General features: G+C 47.9%; 7 protein-coding genes across 7 annotated transcripts in view; 4 read left to right on the forward strand and 3 right to left on the reverse strand.

Moving 5' to 3' along the window:
* MYCFIDRAFT_186517 (uncharacterized protein) overlaps window positions 1–230 on the forward strand; it is a gene marked incomplete at both ends in the record, with an annotated part of 1,640 nt that extends 1,410 nt beyond the window's left edge. Inside the window, one exon of the mRNA XM_007925375.1 lies at window positions 10–230. Coding sequence (XP_007923566.1) covers window positions 10–230 — 221 coding nt within the window. The remainder of the gene's footprint in view (window positions 1–9) is intronic.
* Window positions 231–319: 89 nt separating this feature from the next.
* Window positions 320–1,929, forward strand: MYCFIDRAFT_214155 (uncharacterized protein; the record flags this gene model as incomplete). The annotated part of the gene is made up of 1 exon (XM_007925376.1): window positions 320–1,929. The coding sequence occupies exon 1, from the start codon at window positions 682–684 to the stop codon at window positions 1,927–1,929; it is 1,248 nt and encodes a 415-aa protein (XP_007923567.1). The 5' UTR covers window positions 320–681.
* Window positions 1,930–2,914: 985 nt separating this feature from the next.
* On the forward strand, window positions 2,915–3,434 carry MYCFIDRAFT_181895 (uncharacterized protein). Its single transcript, XM_007925377.1, has one exon. It carries the CDS (start codon window positions 3,246–3,248, stop codon window positions 3,408–3,410), a length of 165 nt encoding a protein of 54 aa, XP_007923568.1. The 5' UTR covers window positions 2,915–3,245; the 3' UTR covers window positions 3,411–3,434.
* Window positions 3,414–5,923, reverse strand: MYCFIDRAFT_214156 (uncharacterized protein; the record flags this gene model as incomplete). Its single annotated transcript, XM_007925378.1, has 3 exons — window positions 3,414–5,252; window positions 5,338–5,523; window positions 5,906–5,923. The coding sequence occupies 3 exons, from the start codon at window positions 5,921–5,923 to the stop codon at window positions 3,840–3,842; spliced, it is 1,617 nt and encodes a 538-aa protein (XP_007923569.1). The 3' UTR covers window positions 3,414–3,839.
* Window positions 5,922–6,340, forward strand: MYCFIDRAFT_82139 (uncharacterized protein; the record flags this gene model as incomplete). Its single annotated transcript, XM_007924644.1, has 2 exons — window positions 5,922–6,122; window positions 6,212–6,340. 2 exons carry the CDS (start codon window positions 5,922–5,924, stop codon window positions 6,338–6,340), a joined length of 330 nt encoding a protein of 109 aa, XP_007922835.1.
* A 146-nt stretch (window positions 6,341–6,486) lies between these two features.
* Window positions 6,487–7,279, reverse strand: MYCFIDRAFT_210438 (uncharacterized protein). Its single transcript, XM_007925379.1, has 2 exons — window positions 7,081–7,279; window positions 6,487–7,021 (listed from the first exon to the last, which is right to left on the reverse strand). The coding sequence occupies exon 2, from the start codon at window positions 7,007–7,009 to the stop codon at window positions 6,785–6,787; it is 225 nt and encodes a 74-aa protein (XP_007923570.1). The 5' UTR covers window positions 7,010–7,021; window positions 7,081–7,279; the 3' UTR covers window positions 6,487–6,784.
* An 837-nt stretch (window positions 7,280–8,116) lies between these two features.
* Window positions 8,117–10,818, reverse strand: MYCFIDRAFT_202427 (uncharacterized protein). The gene is made up of 4 exons (XM_007925380.1): window positions 10,506–10,818; window positions 8,943–10,427; window positions 8,522–8,888; window positions 8,117–8,461 (listed from the first exon to the last, which is right to left on the reverse strand). Exons 1-4 carry the CDS (start codon window positions 10,782–10,784, stop codon window positions 8,172–8,174), a joined length of 2,421 nt encoding a protein of 806 aa, XP_007923571.1. The 5' UTR covers window positions 10,785–10,818; the 3' UTR covers window positions 8,117–8,171.
* Window positions 10,819–17,701: the final 6,883 nt, after the last annotated feature.

Below are 17,701 nucleotides of genomic sequence, written 5' to 3' on the forward strand. Positions count from 1 at the left end.
CTCCCGAAGTCTTCCCGGCGGCCATTCGTGGTACAGCAAGTGGTCTTGCCTCCACTTTGGGCAGGCTGTTTGGAATTCTTGCACCGATCGTCGCACAGAGCGCGATGACTGATGGTGGCTTGAGCGACATCACTTCGATCAAGAAGGTCTTGTACCTGAGCGGCGGAGTCACTTTGGTTTGCGTCCTTACAACTGCGCTATTGCCCAATAGAATCAAGACGAATAAATGACAGGAAGGACACGAAGAAATAGAGATGGCAAAGCTGCTTGGAAGTGAAGCCGCTGCGAAATGAATGTGGAAAATTGCTTCCAAGTATGATGGGCTGAGCCCAATACGGCTCATCAGCAGCTCTGCTGACGCTGCTCAAACGAACAGCACCGACAACACGGAAGCATGTGGAAGTTGGCGACTGTTGGAATCGCCGTCCATGACCTTTCACGAATGTTACGAAGTTACGAAAGTGAAAGAAGCATTCATCTGCATCAAACATCAAGGCCATGGAGTTATCTGTTTGCTAAGACAATCATAGCCAATATTGCTGCTTTTCAGGCAAGCTTTCAAATATTTGCCTTTGGGGCATAGAGATCCAGGCATAGAAAATATATCAACGTCTGCGCGCGCTGCTAACCTTCTCCCTCTAATCACATCGGCACACTTTGCTATCTACAAAGCACAACAAGATGGTCCGACCTCATTGGCTCCTTCTCAGGCCTGGTGCATTCTTGAGCCGGTACAACGCCAAAAAGGCTGTCGAAATGTTGAAGGCCGAGGACAAAGCATCCACTCCGATTTATCGTAGCATTATCCTCGACGTTTATATTTTCCACGACAACCGCCTGCAGCTTTTCAAGAAGCACGGGATTGTGGGTGCTGATGCGAATCGACTGGTCTGTCCACACGCAAAGCCCACAAACTCTGATCGGCAGCTTAGCATTCGGGACGTCGTGCTGAAGATGCTTGGTCACGGTCTAGGCTCGTCAATTTTTGCAGACATCCAATTTGTGGACTTCAGCCAAGAAGAACCCTTAATCACTGGCGAGCGTATTTTCCGATACAATGACCACGAACGCGCCACCGGCAACGAGACCGAGTTTGGACAATTGGACATTGCAATTCTCTTGTCCTCTGGGATGCAGGTAGATCAGAGCTTGATTCCCATTCAGATTGGCAACAGAGACGAGAAGAGTCCGAAATATCTACCTGCTCTGACTGTCAGCCGATCAGACATGACCAGTAAGCTTAAAGATCTAGAATACTACCTGGGCGACAATGTTGAGTACCCAATCCTGAACAAAGTCTGGGCCCGCTATGGCGATTGCGCAAAGGCACAAGTAGATCACCAGATGGGGCATGAAAAGCTGGGACTTGCAAGGTTGGCTACCGACTCCCTTACTGCGGCTCTCTTAGCCAAACAGCAAGAACCTCTCGTTCTTCCAAAGCCCATTCATGGCCTCATCGCATACTGCAGTGACGTGTGGGAGGCTGGTCTCTTCTTTCTGCTGTTAGATCCTATAGACTGGGCCATGAAGGTCAAGCGAGATGCTGACGATTTTTGTCAAGAGGTCAACGGCGACTTCGTGGTCTTCACCGTCATTGGTGATTTCTCTGACAGCACACTTCAGCTCTCCCGCGTGTTTCCTGCCATCGTGCCAGAAATCATGCATCGCAAATACACGTACCTGAGAGAAGACGACAAGGCTCCAAATTTTATAACGATGCTCTCGGGCACGAGGAATGGCCGCTTTCGAATGCGGTATCTCCAGGCGAACGATACTACTGTGTTTGATTCAAGAACACGGACTTCTCTGAAGATAACTTTCCGTGAGGATTGGGAGGAATGGTTGAAAAGTCCGCCGCGCGACAACAGTCCCCCGAAGTGGATTCAGATGCAGCAGGAGGATTACATGGTATTGTCTAAGAACAAGTAAGGGCAGAAATGAACAACGCATGGTGAAGACTGCCCTGAATTGCAGAGACAATGGTATAAATCTGTCGAACCAAACGAGCTATACCGTCCGACTTCACAATATCACATGCTTCGCGGGAATCCTCACATGAGAGGTCTGTGCACGCCCTCACTTTGCGCTTTCCATCACATGCTTGCTGCGCCACAAAGTGCGGCTCTATGAATATAACGAGTCCAATCGTGTGTTTGTCGCGTACAACTTCTTCATCAACACCATCACCAACATCACTACAAGCCGGTCGAGTACCTATATGCACTCGAGAGACATTAGCGCGAACAACCTATCCTCAAGCAACCGCAATGTCGCCTCACAACGAACTCGCCGCTAGAAAGCTCGAGTATGAGGGCATGCCAGTCCAGGTTTCCGAACTGCGATCTACCCCTGCGAAACGGCCGACACAATACCACAGCTCACTCAGCGCAAGAACTTCCAGACCGGCCAACTGGTAGCGTGAACTCGCAGCAGCTCAGACTACGCCAACGCACAAGAGAAGATGGCATCTCCATGGCCACGACAGGAGTCTGCGATCTAGCTCCAAACCAGCTCTCAATTCTTCTACGCTCTGCCAAAAGCATCTTGGAAGCAGTCGAAACTGTCAAGGGTCTCCAAGATGGACGGCCTGTGAAAAAGCTGGCTTTCGCAATCGAAGAGGTTGCGAGCGACGAAATGCTGCTTCGCAGGCGGGAGTGGTGGCAGAGTCTGCAGCTATGGCCTGTTGAAAAACCTGAACGCTTTGAGAGGTCGGAATGGGAGTGCGAGGCCATGCAAGCACAAGGGTGCATAAGAGAAAGCGGCGTTGACATCGCTACCATGACCGAGCTCTTCGAGCATGTCAAGGAATATGGAGGACCGGTCGAGATCGAGCTCGCTCATGGTGATGAGGAATTGTCTTCCCTACGACCAGATAATTTCGAGGACTACAAGAATGCTTGCTGCCGACATGGCTTCAGCGCTCCTGCAAGCGACGATAGTCGACCTTTTGAATTTGAAGAACGTGCTCCAACAGACTGAGGAACTCGATCTCTCGGCATGGGTCGAAAGTGTATCCAACGAGCTTCAGGGCGAGAAGTACGCAACAGCAGTCAGGAACTCTACGGCAGATTTTGCTAGCATCCTCGCCGAGGTTCCAAAGCTCAACTCCCTCACCCTCAACGCTTATAAGTCCGACTTGCCAGGTTGCAACGGAGACTTCGCCAGCAGTTCTTCTCAACGCCAAATCAGCCGAATGCAGCTCGTTGCCGGCCGCATTGCTGGAACAGACATTGCCACAGCTAGAGATGCTAGCATTTTCATGCGCCGACCTAGACGTCAAGAAGCTGTTAACGCTCGTCAAGAGTCAGCCAAAGTTCAAGAACTTGTACATCGAAGGCGTCAACCTACTCAAGAACGGTATGACGCGACTTGAGCTAGGACAACTGGTGGAAGAGGACACATATCAATAGTGTAGCACGGCCTTGACCCAGACCTGTCGGTTCGCCGTGAAGAGGGAGCCGTCCAAGTGGGTTCAGCTCCATACGAGCTAGTTATGGACACATCGCGGCCTAGTCCTCACACCAAATCTTATGTCTCATCAGTATTCTTCTTCCGATTCCCACACCTCCTCGTTCACTATCCTTTCCATCTCCAGTATACTTTTCATATAACCACACTGATATTGCTCAAGAACATTCACCGCAACTCGGAAGCCATGATATGACCGCTTCTCGAGCTCAATCTCGCGCACTCCACGCACGTCGGCAGCAAAGGCGGCGAAGCATCAACTAACACGCTCTTGCGGGTATCACTGCCAGAGGATTCTGTCAATACTAGCCATAAACATCTCGCTCCCAAGCTTGTCTTGCCTCATCACAATGGTCCTGGTCGTTGGAACACTACCCCTCGCCATTCCCATCGCCACCAAGGTGCTTCTCTAGATTTCCGAGCAGATCCTCTTCTCCGTCCTCGAATTTCTCACCGTCCTGTACAACAGCTTCGGCAGCGATTTCTGCCACCGGCTCGGGAGGCTCTCCCTCTACGACTTCAGGAATGGCTTCTGCAACAATGGCTTCAGGAGGAAGATCGTCAAGCTTCGCAACGGCAGCTATGCCTGGCTCGGCGTCTACAGGTGATGCTGCAGCGGGTGGCTCCCCAGCATCGGGCTCGGAGTCAAGCGAGACAGGCGGTGGCTCTACGAGAGAAGCTGTCCTGCTATGGCTCTTGGCAAGCGGCATTTCGGGGGAGCTGGAAGCGTCGCGCACGGATTCTGTTGCGGGCACCGCGGACGGTGCTGACGGTGCCATGGTCTCTGGCTGCTTTTCTGGAGCCTTTTCCGGCTCAGAAACGTCGGCGTTGAACATGAGCTCGACTGACGGCTGACTAGTCGGCGCAGGCTGGCTTGGTCTGACATCTTCCATAGGCTGAGATTCACTATTTGATTCTGATTTCGCTGGCGTCTGGCTGCCTGTCGCCGGTGCATCGTCATCGGAAAGCTCGCCCTCTTCTCTATCGTCGTCGCCGTCACCTTCCTCATCATCATCGTCATCTCCCTCTTCACCCTCCTCTCCAGTCTGGGATGGCGCTCTCTTGGCAGCCTCTTCGGCAGAGATGTCGGCCGAAGCTTCTTCGCCTTTGGCAACATGCTTCACTGTCTGCCCAGGCTGGGGAACAATCTTTGTCGCATTGGGCACGATGGTCGTGTAGGTACTACCGTCCGGATTGGTGAACGTCACCCGCTTTTTGCCTCTTCCCGGTCCGCCTTTCTTCTTCGGAGGAGGCCTATTTCGCCGAGTAGCGTTAGGCCTGAGATGCTCGGCTACAACAACGCCTTCGTCATTAGCTACGCCGACTCCCTCGATGATAGTGCCTGGAGCCGCGGTGACAAGTTTCACGTGCGCTAACTCGGTGGACTCTGCGATCTCACCCTCGAGGACCTGGCCCTCTGGCACCAGGACGTCGTAGACAGCAATTTCACCGTTGGCATCTGTCTTTTGCACTTTCGTTTTTCGCATCGGCACCGCCACACCATTTGCAACATCGGGAGCATACAAGCTCGGGAGGCCTCGACGTCTTTTGGCGAGGTAATTGAAGTGCTTGTGCTCAGGCTCAAGAGCATGTTCGGGGATGGGCTTCCATTTCTTCGCGACATAGCCTCTTTCTTCAGGCAAGTTGGTGTTCTTGGTGGGCTCTTCTTCGGCGGCTTCATCTTCGGGCTTGTCTTCATCCAGGTCGGCTTCCTGCTTTCGCTTGGTGCCTACTTGGCCCGATCTAGCCAATCTCAGAAGATGTTGCGTCCATGGATGCAGAAGCTGGGACATGTCAGGAGCTCTGGGCGGAAGGGAGGGTTCGACAGGCAATGAGAGAAGCTAGGTGGCACAACGACACGGGACGTACTTGATAGTCTCGTGGCATGGAGCCTTCGGCCCATTTGTCGTCCTTCTTTGCTTCCGTCTCGGACTGTGGAGGCGCCAGCGAGACTTTGGCATAAGATTGGCCCCATTGCTTGACGGGCAGGCCTTCGAAGACATCATTGTCGGCATTTGACCTGCCCGAGCGATTGCTGCGGCCGGGCGGACGATACTGGGCGAGATGTGCCATGTCAGCGAATGTTCACGCGCGGATGCGGCTTTCTCCGCGGCGCAGGGAGAGGAGAGGGAGAGGGAGAGGGAGAGGGAGAGTGAACGGACCGGAGCCATGGATGCTTGGCGTGATCGAAGAAACTACTGCATGAATGTATTATTGAATGATTGAAGCATGTCCGATATGCGATATACGTGACAGTGCAGACGCTGGAGTCTACAGTCTTAGTATACACAACTCCCTTCTCCCTGCTGAACAGCCACATTCGGCACCAGCCACGCCACGCCACGCCACACCGACTTCCGCCTTCCCTTCCCCTTCCGCCGAGCTTCCATCCCATCCCATAACTGTCACTTCGATTGACCACCCCGCGACCACATACACCCCCCCTCTCTGGCATGTCGTCGACCTCAGCCGTCCAAGTACGCTCGCTCTACCGATCTTTACTCCGCACAAGTCGACAATTCGCCGCTTATAATTTCAGAGAATACGCGCAACGAAGAACGCGAGATGCCTTTAGGGAACATTCGACAGAAACAGATGGCCGGCGAATACAGGAGTTGATGCAGAAGGCGCTGAAAGAGCTGCGGATGTTGAAGGTGAGTGGGAAACTGGCACTTCTGCCTGCACGCACCCAAGGCATTACATTTGCTTGCGCATCATCCACGGCTGACCATGGCTTGCGCAGAGACAAACAGTGATATCGCAATTCTTCCAACTAGATCGATTAGTGGTCGAAGGCGGCAAGACTGGAGAGCAGACAGGCAATTCGGGAGACATTGTACGGCAGAAAGACCAAGGGTATGATGTCGCATGATCAATAACAATACGGCTATGTCGGACGACGAGCTGCTGCTGACGCTTCTATAGCTGGGATTGATGCGAGCATGAAAACGATGGATTGTTACCACTATGCATAAGCCACATAAGCCGGCGCTTTCATTGGCATGTACACTATATCTACCACTTCTCACTCCGTCTATCAAATGACTTGCGTGAGGCTTACGGAACAGTAGCCCGTACCTTCGACACGACAAGTGTCTCACTTGGTCAAGGGAGAGCATGACACTGCCAATGGTTCCACTCTTACATACACAGGTTAGAAGTTCCAGATACCTTAGCCTCCAGAGGCAAGACCCGCCTACTCCGACATCCAATGCAACAGTAACATCAAAACACAGAATCGAATCATGTCGTCCGATTCCATCGCATTCATCACATATACCTCGTCAGTATTCCGGCTTCAGCTTGCGGGCCCAGTCTAACAGCCCCCTTTCCTGCGGTCGCAACCACCCATACCATTGTCAACCTTCGCGAAAGGCCCTCCACCACCAATGATTCCAACCGTGCCTTGAGTGTAAACCCCTCCTTTGCTACCATGTGAACACGGCGCGCCTTGCTTGTGACACGCGACGCCAGCAGCGACGAAGGCGAAGATGCTGAAGCTAATGGCGAGTATGGGTAAGAGCGAGGAGAAAAGCTTCATCTCCACGAAATACTGATTATATCAGTCATATTTCTCACCTCGATGGGGTTCGGACGGTGGTCGCGACTTACCTTTTGCGCAATCGAGGCCAATTTACGACGTGTGGATTGTAGGGACGGAATCTGCCTTGGCCACTGATGTCAAAAAGCAGTGACTCGGCCAGCGAGAGAGGCGAGAGAAGGTGTTGTGCACGAGTTCTGCAGCGCGCGCGCGCGCTTGCTCGTCCGCGAGCGAGTGAATGCTGATGATGAAGAGAGAGACAGTAGTTCGCAGCAGTCTTGGGCATGAAGCCCGCGAAGCGGTTGATGCAGAAAGCATGTGTGATTATTGGACATGCTTCTGAGGCAAATGCCGAGAACATGGCTACTCGAAGCGCCTTGCGAGCATGCTGGAAGGGGATGGTGCCAACCGGGTACCACAGTCCCGTTGACAAGCAAGGTAAACGGGCTGGGGTGGAAGGGAGTGGATGACGCTAGCGATGGAAATACTGCCGAAATATTGTATCCTAGTCCAACAAACAGCGGCGACTGCAGAACTCTGAAGCATTGACTTTGTGCTCACTGCTCTGACTTTGTGCTCACGAAATTGCCGGACCCCAGCAGGGACGAAACAGTGCCACAGTGGTGGTTTTCGACGTGACTTAGTACTGTCGTGACTGTAGACCTGTTCAGTACAATCCTTCTCCAGCCGCGCCGCTCGATAGAATACGCAATCACAGACGGCGGAGGCCGTACTCGAGCATCTTTTGTCTGCATCGGGATGTGCTGCTGATCGGGAGCGGGGGTGCGTCGTGACATGGAAATCTCGTGGTCAGATCGCCATGCGCATCGGTGCGGGAATATGAATATATGTTGAGGGAACGTCTTTTGGACGTTCCCGAATCGCATCACCTGTCTTGGCTCTCGCCTGATACAACTTGCAAGTCGCTCGCGCTCAGCATCTGCGCTGACAAAGCGTATACCAGCAGCCCGCCTGCTCGGCAGGGTGAATTGTGGGCGAAGTAAGATTCCTTGTCAGCGATTAGTCATTGCCTCATCGCACACCAACAGGTGATGCCCGTGATGTAGAGCAAGGTAGGCTTGGAACATAGCCGAAACATCGGGGTCAAGACAAGCAGATCGAGTATGACACTACGATAGTCCTCGACGAACACACATGTTCCCTAGCTCCACGTCCCGTTGGCCGCTCCGAAATAGCCGACGGACGGCATCGCCTTCCAGGCATCACCTCTTCCGTCTGCCGTATTGAGAAACACCGTGTTGCCCCACCAGTCCGGAAAGGAGTATCCAGGATAGCTCACAGCAAAGAAGATGATGATGCCCGAAAACGCAGTACCAAAGTCCATGGCAGCCGCGAGGATGTAGTTATACTTGGCCCACCACGCGAAGAACTTCTTCTTGATGCTGTGGTTGAAGATGACGTTGACCAGAGCCCACGAGGAGTAATTGATGCCTACAACGTAATGAATCGAATGTCAGCACATGTCTCAGACCTTGGGCTGCTCCTGCTTACCCGTGGCAGGAGGCACATTGTACGTTCCCACAAAGATCAAGGGCCAGTTGAGCTTCTTGATCCAGTCCTTTTTGGTATACTTCCACGCAGCCCAGCTCAGGACGGGTACCAATAATCCAAGCCAGAAGAAATGCAGCAGGGAACTGTAGATCTTGCCAACGCTGTATAGTCTTCCGGGTCCGACCAAGCCCCAAATTACGGAGCTTGAAAACACCGTTCTGCCATTCGGACATGTGAACGAATCCTTCTGATCACTAGAGCAGATATCGTCAATGTTGCCAAGCATCCACAGAGTTACTCCAGTCTGACATAGAGCCCCAAGAACGGTAGCAAGTCCTTGCGCAAAGAAGACAGTTCGGGGAGCGACCTATGCGAGTAGTATGGTTAGCTAGTGGATAGTGGACGCAAAAAGTGATCATGCCTTGAAGTAATGACCCAGCTTCTGATCTTGGGCGAAGAAAATGCCTTGACTAACAACGTCGGTCGACAAGATCTTGAATACCATGTTTGCAAGAGGCTTTCCTTTGAACATGTAGCCTCCAATAAATTCCGAAAGCACATTCAGTTGATTCGCATCGACGTTTGTGATGCCTTGGATTATGCCGCATGGAACCATGTAAATTGCAGGAATCAAAAGTGCAAGAACGACTCCGTAGATGGGAAGCTCTGTGTTGAAGACCTCGACCAGAACACACGACATCGCAAAGCACACAGCAAGCAGGACAATATACCACCACCAGGGCACATCCCTGTATGCTCGCATGAGACGACCATGGATGTCAAGCTTCTGGCGACCTCGAAGAGCTTCGTAGATATCGCTACCGTGCCACAGCCAGACGTGGACAAGCACGGCAGTGATGGAAGCGAAAGACAAGCCATACACAAATGCAAATGTAGCGCTCAAGTACGGCGGAGAGTACTCTGCGTAGGCGACAGGATCCAGGGTCCCATCAGGAGTCAGAACCTTTGTGACATTGTACTCTCCACCAAAGCGATCGTAGACGTCCGCTGTCATCATTGGAAGGTAAGCAGTGAACCAAGTGTTGGTGTAGTATATGCCAGGAACCACGATCCAGTAGAAGAAGGCGAAGCCACCAAAGACGTTGATAGCAGCCCAAGAAGGCGAAAGGAGGGGATTGGTATTGTAAGCAATCTGACTCCAGTCAAATGTGATCGGGCTCAGTCCGAGACCTGTCTGGAAGCCAAATAACTGATTGACGACGATATTATTAGGAGCGATCCAGCAGACCCAGGTGAAGTAACTCAGCGCAACGAACATTAACCCGGGAAACCAGTACCAAACAAACGCACAAGCCATGACGATCATGAAGAATCTGATTCTGGAGATCTTCCATCCGTCTGCAACGACGTTTGCTCGACTGTGTAGGGAATTTAGCAGCGCACAGTTGCCCAAGACGCCAGGCCAGATGATGTTCGCTGGCTCTACTAGCCATTGTCGGCAGAGACCTGCAATCCCAAACCCGAGGAGTTGACAGCAGAGGACGACCAGGACACTGAAGCCCGGCTTAATGTCAAACCCGTAGAACTTCATGGCCGCTTGAATGACATTGCTTGCATCTGCACCTCCTGCGAAGCCGATTGTCACGTTCGACATGATGACAATGACCACATGCTCTTTGACATTGAAGTGTCTGTCCGGGTTGACGGTCCATGGTCCGAAGTATGGGATGTTGATGGTCATGATTGGCAAGATGTGAGCCAGTGCAACACCCATAGGATAGGCCAGCAATTCAGCAACGATGGATACGATATGAACGGCGGGATAACGGAGCGAGAAGAACTGGTTCACGCCGCCACCGATCAAGACCCAAATGATTCCGAGCAACCACATCCGAAGCGTGTTCACAGGTATCGATGGATCGTCTGTTTCTGGTACAACCGCGCGCTGGCCATCTCTGTGAGCTCAAGTCATGCATATGGCACTCTCATCCCATGGATTTGGTGCTGAGTTGATCCTACTTACCACTTCCGGATATGGCGACGTATCGCCGTCCAGGTCCTTGATTTCGTTGTCTTCCACGACATGGCTGAGATCAACCTCGATTTCCGTGGGATTGCCTTGTCGATTTCCGTTTACAGGCTCTATCCTCCCAGTCTGAATGATCTTCTCGTCGTTCGCTTGCGCGAGCTCTTCATCCGAGTTGTCACGGGCCGGTTTCTTGCCATTGTCGTGCAAAGTGTTCATCTGCACGTCATCCGTGTTCGTCCGGTGGACCGTCCATGGTCGACGTAAGCGATTCATGGTGAAAAGAAGCTCACGCGGGCGCCCAGCTTCGAATCCCGGAGCGTCAATGCTTGAGAGTGGAAGAAGACGGGCACAAGTCCATATACTTACAACCGCCCTAGGCCACGCTAGGGCACATGGCAGTCCTGGATGCTACGCTAGCCAGTACATACGTAACATACCACTGCTCCACGCAATTGTGTCGCAGACCAGCCAAAGAGAACAAGGGCATATTGATAGCGCTCGGCTAATCCGCGGTCGCCGCCATGCACCATTGAGGCGTTGCTTATCGGTGTCTTGGTCTTGCTGGTGACATCTTATCACCCAGGCGAAGAGCCTCGGCGGCCAACATGCCTGCCCTGCCTCTTGGCGCAGCGCCGTGCTCCGAGGGGAGCGTGCGTCGATCCGATGCTGTTTCCCCCATAACCAAACCCATAGACCTGCGTGTTCACTGCGGTTGCTCGAGTTTCTATAACAGACCTTACTGCTTAGTGGGCGACTAAGCCTATTCTAGTAGTTAGAAGCCATCTTTAGAAGCGCTTTAAGTACGAGAAGGTATATAGATATTTAAAGAGATTCCTTTAGTATCTAGTAATCTATAATCCTTAGTAATTAAGGAACGAGTTACCTAATTAGAAGGCATACTAAGCCTACTTCTAGTATAGCTATTAGGTATAATATAGTATAGATTATATAAGAGATTACTCGATATAGCTACCGCCGGTATAAGGAAGAGTAGAAGACTATAGCGGTGAGAGAGCTAGTTTCTTAGCGTATAGAAGCCGTATATTAGTAGATAGATATATAGATAGTATAGATTATAAGGACTTCTAACTCTTTAAATAATAATACCTTCTTAAGCTCGTCTATAACCCTATATTATCTCTTTTAATAGCTAAATCGATAACTCGATATAATAGTAGCTCTATAAGAAGCCTTTTAAAGAAGACTTAATCGAGGTATATAAAGTAAAGAGTAAAGGAAGCGGCGTACTAGCTCGAGGTAAAGCGCCTATATAAGACGGTCGGTTAGAGGTACCCTATAAGTATTATACTAGCTAGTAGTAGGTCTCTAGTAAGAAGCGGAGGGTAAAGAGGCATTTAGTAGTATATAAGAAGCTACCTTAAGGGCTTATAGGGGTATAGTAACCTTAGAGGCTCGATAAAGAGGGCTACTAGATAGCTAGACCTCGTCTATTTTATATATAGGCGATCTAAGGCCCTAGGAGAGATTAGTAGTTAGGAAGGATTAGATTAGAAAGGATTAGGATTAGGGAGGATTAGGGTACTACTAGACACATTCGACCTAGCAAGTATCCTAAGACTCCTACTAGTATAAGAAGGGTTATGTTAGTAGGTAGATAGAGTAGTAGTAAATTAGTATAGTATTCGATAAGGATCTAGGAGGAGAGGGAGGAAGGTAGGAGAGTTAGCCTAACGCTAAGCGCCAAGCCCTGCCTAAGGTATCGAGACCCTAGCTTTACTCGGCCTAGTTATATGCTAATTACGTATAGCCTCTTTGGCCCTAATATACGCTTCCCTTCTAAAGGCCGCGCCCTCGTAGCCTGCCTATATTCCAATCCCAACCCCTATTGCCGCTAACTTAGTAAGTCTAATAAGCTGCTTAGCCGCGCTAAAATAAACACTTAACTACCTAATTATATAACTATATTAAACCTTACCTCTAAACAATACAATATACAACTCTAACTACGCTATCTCTATATATAATAAACTATAAAGTGATATATATCTATAAGAATTAAGGGCCTTCGACTAATTACAATACGAGCGCGTCTTCCCTACTATAATAGGTAGACGTACGAGGTATTATAGCCCTGCCTTCGTTCTAAGTAATGTCGTACCGAGTTCTTTGCGTCTACTCTTAAAAGACCTAGTAATGTCCGCTTCCGAGGGTTTGTCCGCTTCCGAGGGTTACTATTCTTATTGTTACGAGGGCCATTATTTACTATTATAGTTTTACTAGCCCTAATTGGTTAGGTTTAGCAGCCTTTAAGTGTTAATCTTATCTTATCTTTTCAAAAAACATAGCTCGTCTAGTTTCTATAGGTAAAGGCTATTATAAGTGTAGTAGTAGAGGTTCGCCTCGCTTAAAGGGTTAGATAGATCGAGGAGTAACCTATTATTCGCAAGATCGACCCCGGCTAGCTTAGCTCTATAGTTTTACCCTTAGTTAGTTAGTCTATTAGTCGCTTAATCTTTTAAGCGGCTTAAAGTTTTAATCAAAGTTTTAATTAAAGGTGCCTTAGGCTCGTAGTGTAGGTAAGGTTGTGCCTGTAGGCGTAGTAACAATAGTAAGTAATATTAATAATAGCGGAACTAGCCGTCTTAGCGCTAACTTTACCTTACTTCTAATTTCCTTCTTTAACTAATAATAACTCGGCAACACCGTTACTAACATAGCTATATCCTTCCTTTCTTAAGCAGCAATACACTCCGCAATACTATTACTAATATAGCCGCGCCGGCCGCGCCGTCCTCGCCGATTACCTAGGCCTCGAGGCCTCGATAGAATAAGGGAATAAGAGGGGGATCTATAGGGCGCGTTAGTAAAGAGGTAGAGTCCTTAAAAGAGCAGGCAATTGGTTAACGCGTCGTAGCGCGCCTAGTATAGTCTTATTATCCTTTATTGCTAACAATTGCTTGCCTCCGATTAGTTAGCTAATAGCACCCTAGGGGTAGCATTGTTCTAGGCCTTAATAGTAACATTATAAGCTTTTAGCCTTCTTCTTATTCTTTACGCTAGTCTAATACTTATCTAATAACTCGGTTATATCCTTAAAGGATCCTTTAGCTTCCTACGAGTCCTATTTAGGTAAATAGCCTTGCTACCTTAGGAGGTATTCTATAAGAAGGGTTATGTTAGCAGGTAGATAGGGTAGTAGTAAATTAGTATAGTATTCGATAAGGAGCTAGGAGGAGAGGGAGGAAGGTAGGAGAGTTAGCCTAACGCTAAGCGCCAAGCCCTGCCTAAGGCATTAAGACCCTAGCTTTACTCGGCCTAGTTATATACTAATTACGTATAGCCTCTTTAGCCCTAATACACGCTTCCCTTCTAAAGGCCGCGCCCTCGTAGCCGGTCTTTGTTCTAGTCTCAACCTCTATTACTACTAACTTAGCAGGTCTAATAAGCCGCTTAGTCCGCGCTAAATTGAACGCATAACTACCGATTATATAACTATATTAAACCTTACCTCTAATACAATACAATGTCCAACTCTAACTGCGCTATCCTTATATATAATAAAGTAATATATAACTACGAGAATTAAGGACCTTCGACTAATTATAATACGAGCGCGTCTTCCCTACTATAATAGGTAGACGTACGAGGTATTGTAGCCCTACCTCCGTTCTAAGTAATGTCGTACCGAGTTCTTTGCGTCTACTCTTAAAAGACCTAGCAATGTCCGCTTCCGAGGGTTGTCCGTTCCGAGGGATTGTTCTTATTGTTATAAGGGCTATTATTTACTATCGTAGTTTTACTAGCCTAAATTAGTTAGGTTTAGCAGCCTTCAAGTATTAACTAATTATATCTTTTCAAAAAACTTAGTTCTTCTAGTTTCTATAGGTAAAGGCTATTATAAGTGCAATAGTTAAGGTTCGCCTTGCTTAAAGGGTCGGAAAGATCGAGGAGTAACCTATTGTCCGCAAGATCGACCCTAGCTAGCTTAGCTCTATAGTTTTTGCCCTTAGTTAGTCTATTAGTCGCTTAATCTTTTAACTTAGTTAAAGTTTTAACTCGGCCTTAAAGTTTTGATTAAACCTTTAATAGGCTCAATCTTTTAACTTAGCTAGTATAGTGCCTTAGGCTCGTAGTGCAGGTAAGCTTGTACCTGCGGCGCAGCGATAATAGCAAGTAATATTAACAATAGCGGCGCTAGTCGTCTTAGCGCTAACTTTACCTTGCTTTCGATTTCCTTCTTCGACTAATAATATACTCGGCAATACCGTTACTAATATAGCTGTATCCGTCCTTTCTTAATAGCAATACACTTCGTAATACTGTTACTAATATAGCCGCGCTAGCCGCGCCGTCCTTCGCTAGCTCGTAGCGCGACGCCGTTATTATTATTATCGCTACTATTTATATACGCGCGCGCCGTCGACCGACTAGGCCTTAGGGCCTTTATAGAATAAAGGAATAAGAGGGGCGCTAAGAGAAGGGTCTTGTAGGGTGCGCTAGTAAAGAGGTAGATTCTATAGTAGTATAGTCTTATTGTCTTTTATTACTAACAATTGCTTGCCTCTAATTAGTTAGCTAATAGTACCCCGGGGGTAGCATTAATCCCTAGCGATATTATAGGTATTATAAGCTCTTAGCCTTCTTCGTATTCTTTACGCTAGTCTAATACTTATCTAACAACTTAGTTATGTCTTTAAAAGAGGCTTTATCTTCCTACGAGTCCTATTTAGGCGAATAGCCTTGCTATCTTAAGAGGTACTCCTTTTTGCCTTACCTAGTCCGGTGCTTTAGAATACGTTCTATAGACTATAGCTCTTTACTATCCGCTAGTATGTCTTCGTGTTTAGTAGGGGCTTTATCCCCCTCGCGTAGGTAATATAGCTTAAGGAGGGATATATAGAAGGTATTATAGATAGTATAATAAGGAGGAAGCTACAACTAATAGGCCTATACGGAGGAGCCCTTAACTTCTCGAATGCGGAATAGACTAATGTATCTTAGTACGAGCTTAGGCCTTATTTTGCTATTAGGGGATAGGTGCTTACGGATGCGGAGGTTCTTAGTGCTTAGCATAACTATATCGCCTTGCTTAAAGGTTATCGGTATATAGTGTTTGTCGTAATAGGCCTTCTAATAGGCCTAGGCCTTCGCTAGTTTGTTAGCTATCTTAGCGTAAATCTCTCGCATCTTTTGAACCCTCTTAATAGCCGCTAGTATCTTAGGTGTTAGTACACTTAGAGTGTATGCCTAGGTATTAGGGTCTATTACGTGCCTAATGCCTAAGGCTGCAACTACTATACTTTATCTTCGGACTTCTATATAGATTAGTCCTTCTTCTAATACATTAGTTACATTAAGTAGTTATAAGCCCTTTGCGTTTCTAACGTATACAACACGTTTACTACGTATTCTAATAGTTACTCCGATAGCTGCGTAGCTAGCGCTCGTTACTAAAAATTGCGCCGATACTATTATCGTCGCCGCTGCCGCCCTCGAGTATTCTAGTAGATGCTAGTCCTAACTCGAGTCGGTTATATAACAACAGTGTCGGCTGTCCGCTATATAATATAGGCGCGCCTATCGGCGGCCTCTTAAGACAAGTCTACAGTCTCTTTCTATATCGCCGTCGCTATCTGCAATAGCTCCCCCTATAACTACTAACGCTTATATAAGCAACATCCCTAAGCTAAAGAATAAGGAGAATTATCTAGCATAGGCCTATGCCGCTAAGGGTGCCCTTAAAGGTATGTCGGTATAGCGCTATATACAAGGCACCCGCTAGCGACCCCTTTCTAAGGCCTCTAGTAAGTCTTCTAAGGAGTTTAAAGACCGCTAAGATAAATAGGACTCGAGGGATTAAACAGCGCGTACCTAGATCTTTGCCAATTGTATTAGTAATATTTAATAATTACTGCTTAGTCTATCTATATCATAGGAAGTGTAGGACTTCCTTAAGAAGAAATACACTAGTAAAGGTAGGTCTACTAAATTTGTGCTCTACTAGGAATATATTACCCTTCGCTACGACGGCAAGGACGTTAAGAAGTTCTACAATAAGTATAAGAAGAAGCTCGGTGCCTTAAAGGATACTAAATTAGCTATTAGCTAATATTAGGCTGTCTATATATTTATTATATAAATCGCACCGTTCTACGAGGCTTTCGTATAGATACGACGTAAGCAGATGCGCGCCTTAGAATACACTATCAATAACAGTACCCTTAACAACATTATTAGCGCGTTGCTTGATAAGAATGTAGCTTAACTAAACTAGGCCTAATACAATAGCTTTTTCGGTCTTTAACGCTAACTATAATAGCAAAGTAGCAATAGTAACGGTCGAGGTAACTCGAACCGTAGCGGCCGTAGTAGCCGCGGAAACAATAACAATAGTCGTAGTCGTAGTAGAAACAACTAGAATAGTTAAAATCGCGAGAAGTGCTTACACTATTAAGGTACTTACCCTTCCGACCGCTGCTATACTAAATACTCTTATCTAAAGGAGGAAGACCGACTGCGTCGTAAACAGTAGAAGGCTAAGAAGAAGGGGGTATAGCAGCAACAGCAGCAGCGTAGACTGGCTGCATAGCAATAATAGCAACAGCCGCTATCTAGTTAGAATAGTGCTTAGGGGCTGTATGCGGCTAATGCTACCCCGGGGGTGTTATTAGACCTAAGCTACAATTACGCCTTTACTGTAAACACTATAGTTACTATTAGCGACTAGGTTTCTACGGCTCTTACTGCTAGTACTCGTACTACTAATTAGGTTGTCGACTTAGGTACTAGCATATATATAGTTAACGACCCTTTATTGCTTATTAAATATAAAGGCTATTACATTCCTATTCGGTTTAGTAGCAATACGAAGCACGCTACGATAGTCGGAATGGCTTAGACTAAGATAGTTAATAAGCGTAGTGTAAGCAGCATAAAGTTGTCTAATATACTATATATACTAGGTCTAGTAGCTAACCTCCTATCTACTAAGAAGCTTGCCGATAAGGGCTGTTTCTATCGGAACGACAAGCGAGTGCTGTTTACTATCGTTAACGGCTCGGAGGTTACTATTGCTTAAACATACCGAAAGAATAGTCTCCCCTATCTATATATACTAACCTCTAGTCCGGATAGCTAGGTTGTTGCGCTTCTATCGAAGAAGGGGGTGCTAATAGGTACGATAGAAGAATAGCATCTACGATATAGCTATATCTATTACCGTAAGCTGT

Source organism: Pseudocercospora fijiensis (assembly GCF_000340215.1).
Source record: "Pseudocercospora fijiensis CIRAD86 unplaced genomic scaffold MYCFIscaffold_2, whole genome shotgun sequence".
Classification (NCBI taxonomy): domain Eukaryota; kingdom Fungi; phylum Ascomycota; class Dothideomycetes; order Mycosphaerellales; family Mycosphaerellaceae; genus Pseudocercospora; species Pseudocercospora fijiensis.

What these genes read in the sequence shown, in the direction of transcription:
- MYCFIDRAFT_202427 (XM_007925380.1), bottom strand. Translation starts at nt 10,784, where the DNA reads ATGAATCGCTTACGTCGACCATGGACGGTCCACCGGACGAACACGGAT. An exon ending in CGTCGCCATATCCGGAAGTG is followed by an intron (nt 10,428 to 10,505) that starts GTAAGTAGGATC and finishes AGAGATGGCCAG; the next exon opens with CGCGCGGTTGTACCAGAAAC. An exon ending in AGCTGGGTCATTACTTCAAG is followed by an intron (nt 8,889 to 8,942) that starts GCATGATCACTT and finishes CTACTCGCATAG; the next exon opens with GTCGCTCCCCGAACTGTCTT.
- MYCFIDRAFT_181895 (XM_007925377.1), top strand. Translation starts at nt 3,246, where the DNA reads ATGCTAGCATTTTCATGCGCCGACCTAGACGTCAAGAAGCTGTTAACG.
- MYCFIDRAFT_210438 (XM_007925379.1), bottom strand. Translation starts at nt 7,009, where the DNA reads ATGAAGCTTTTCTCCTCGCTCTTACCCATACTCGCCATTAGCTTCAGC.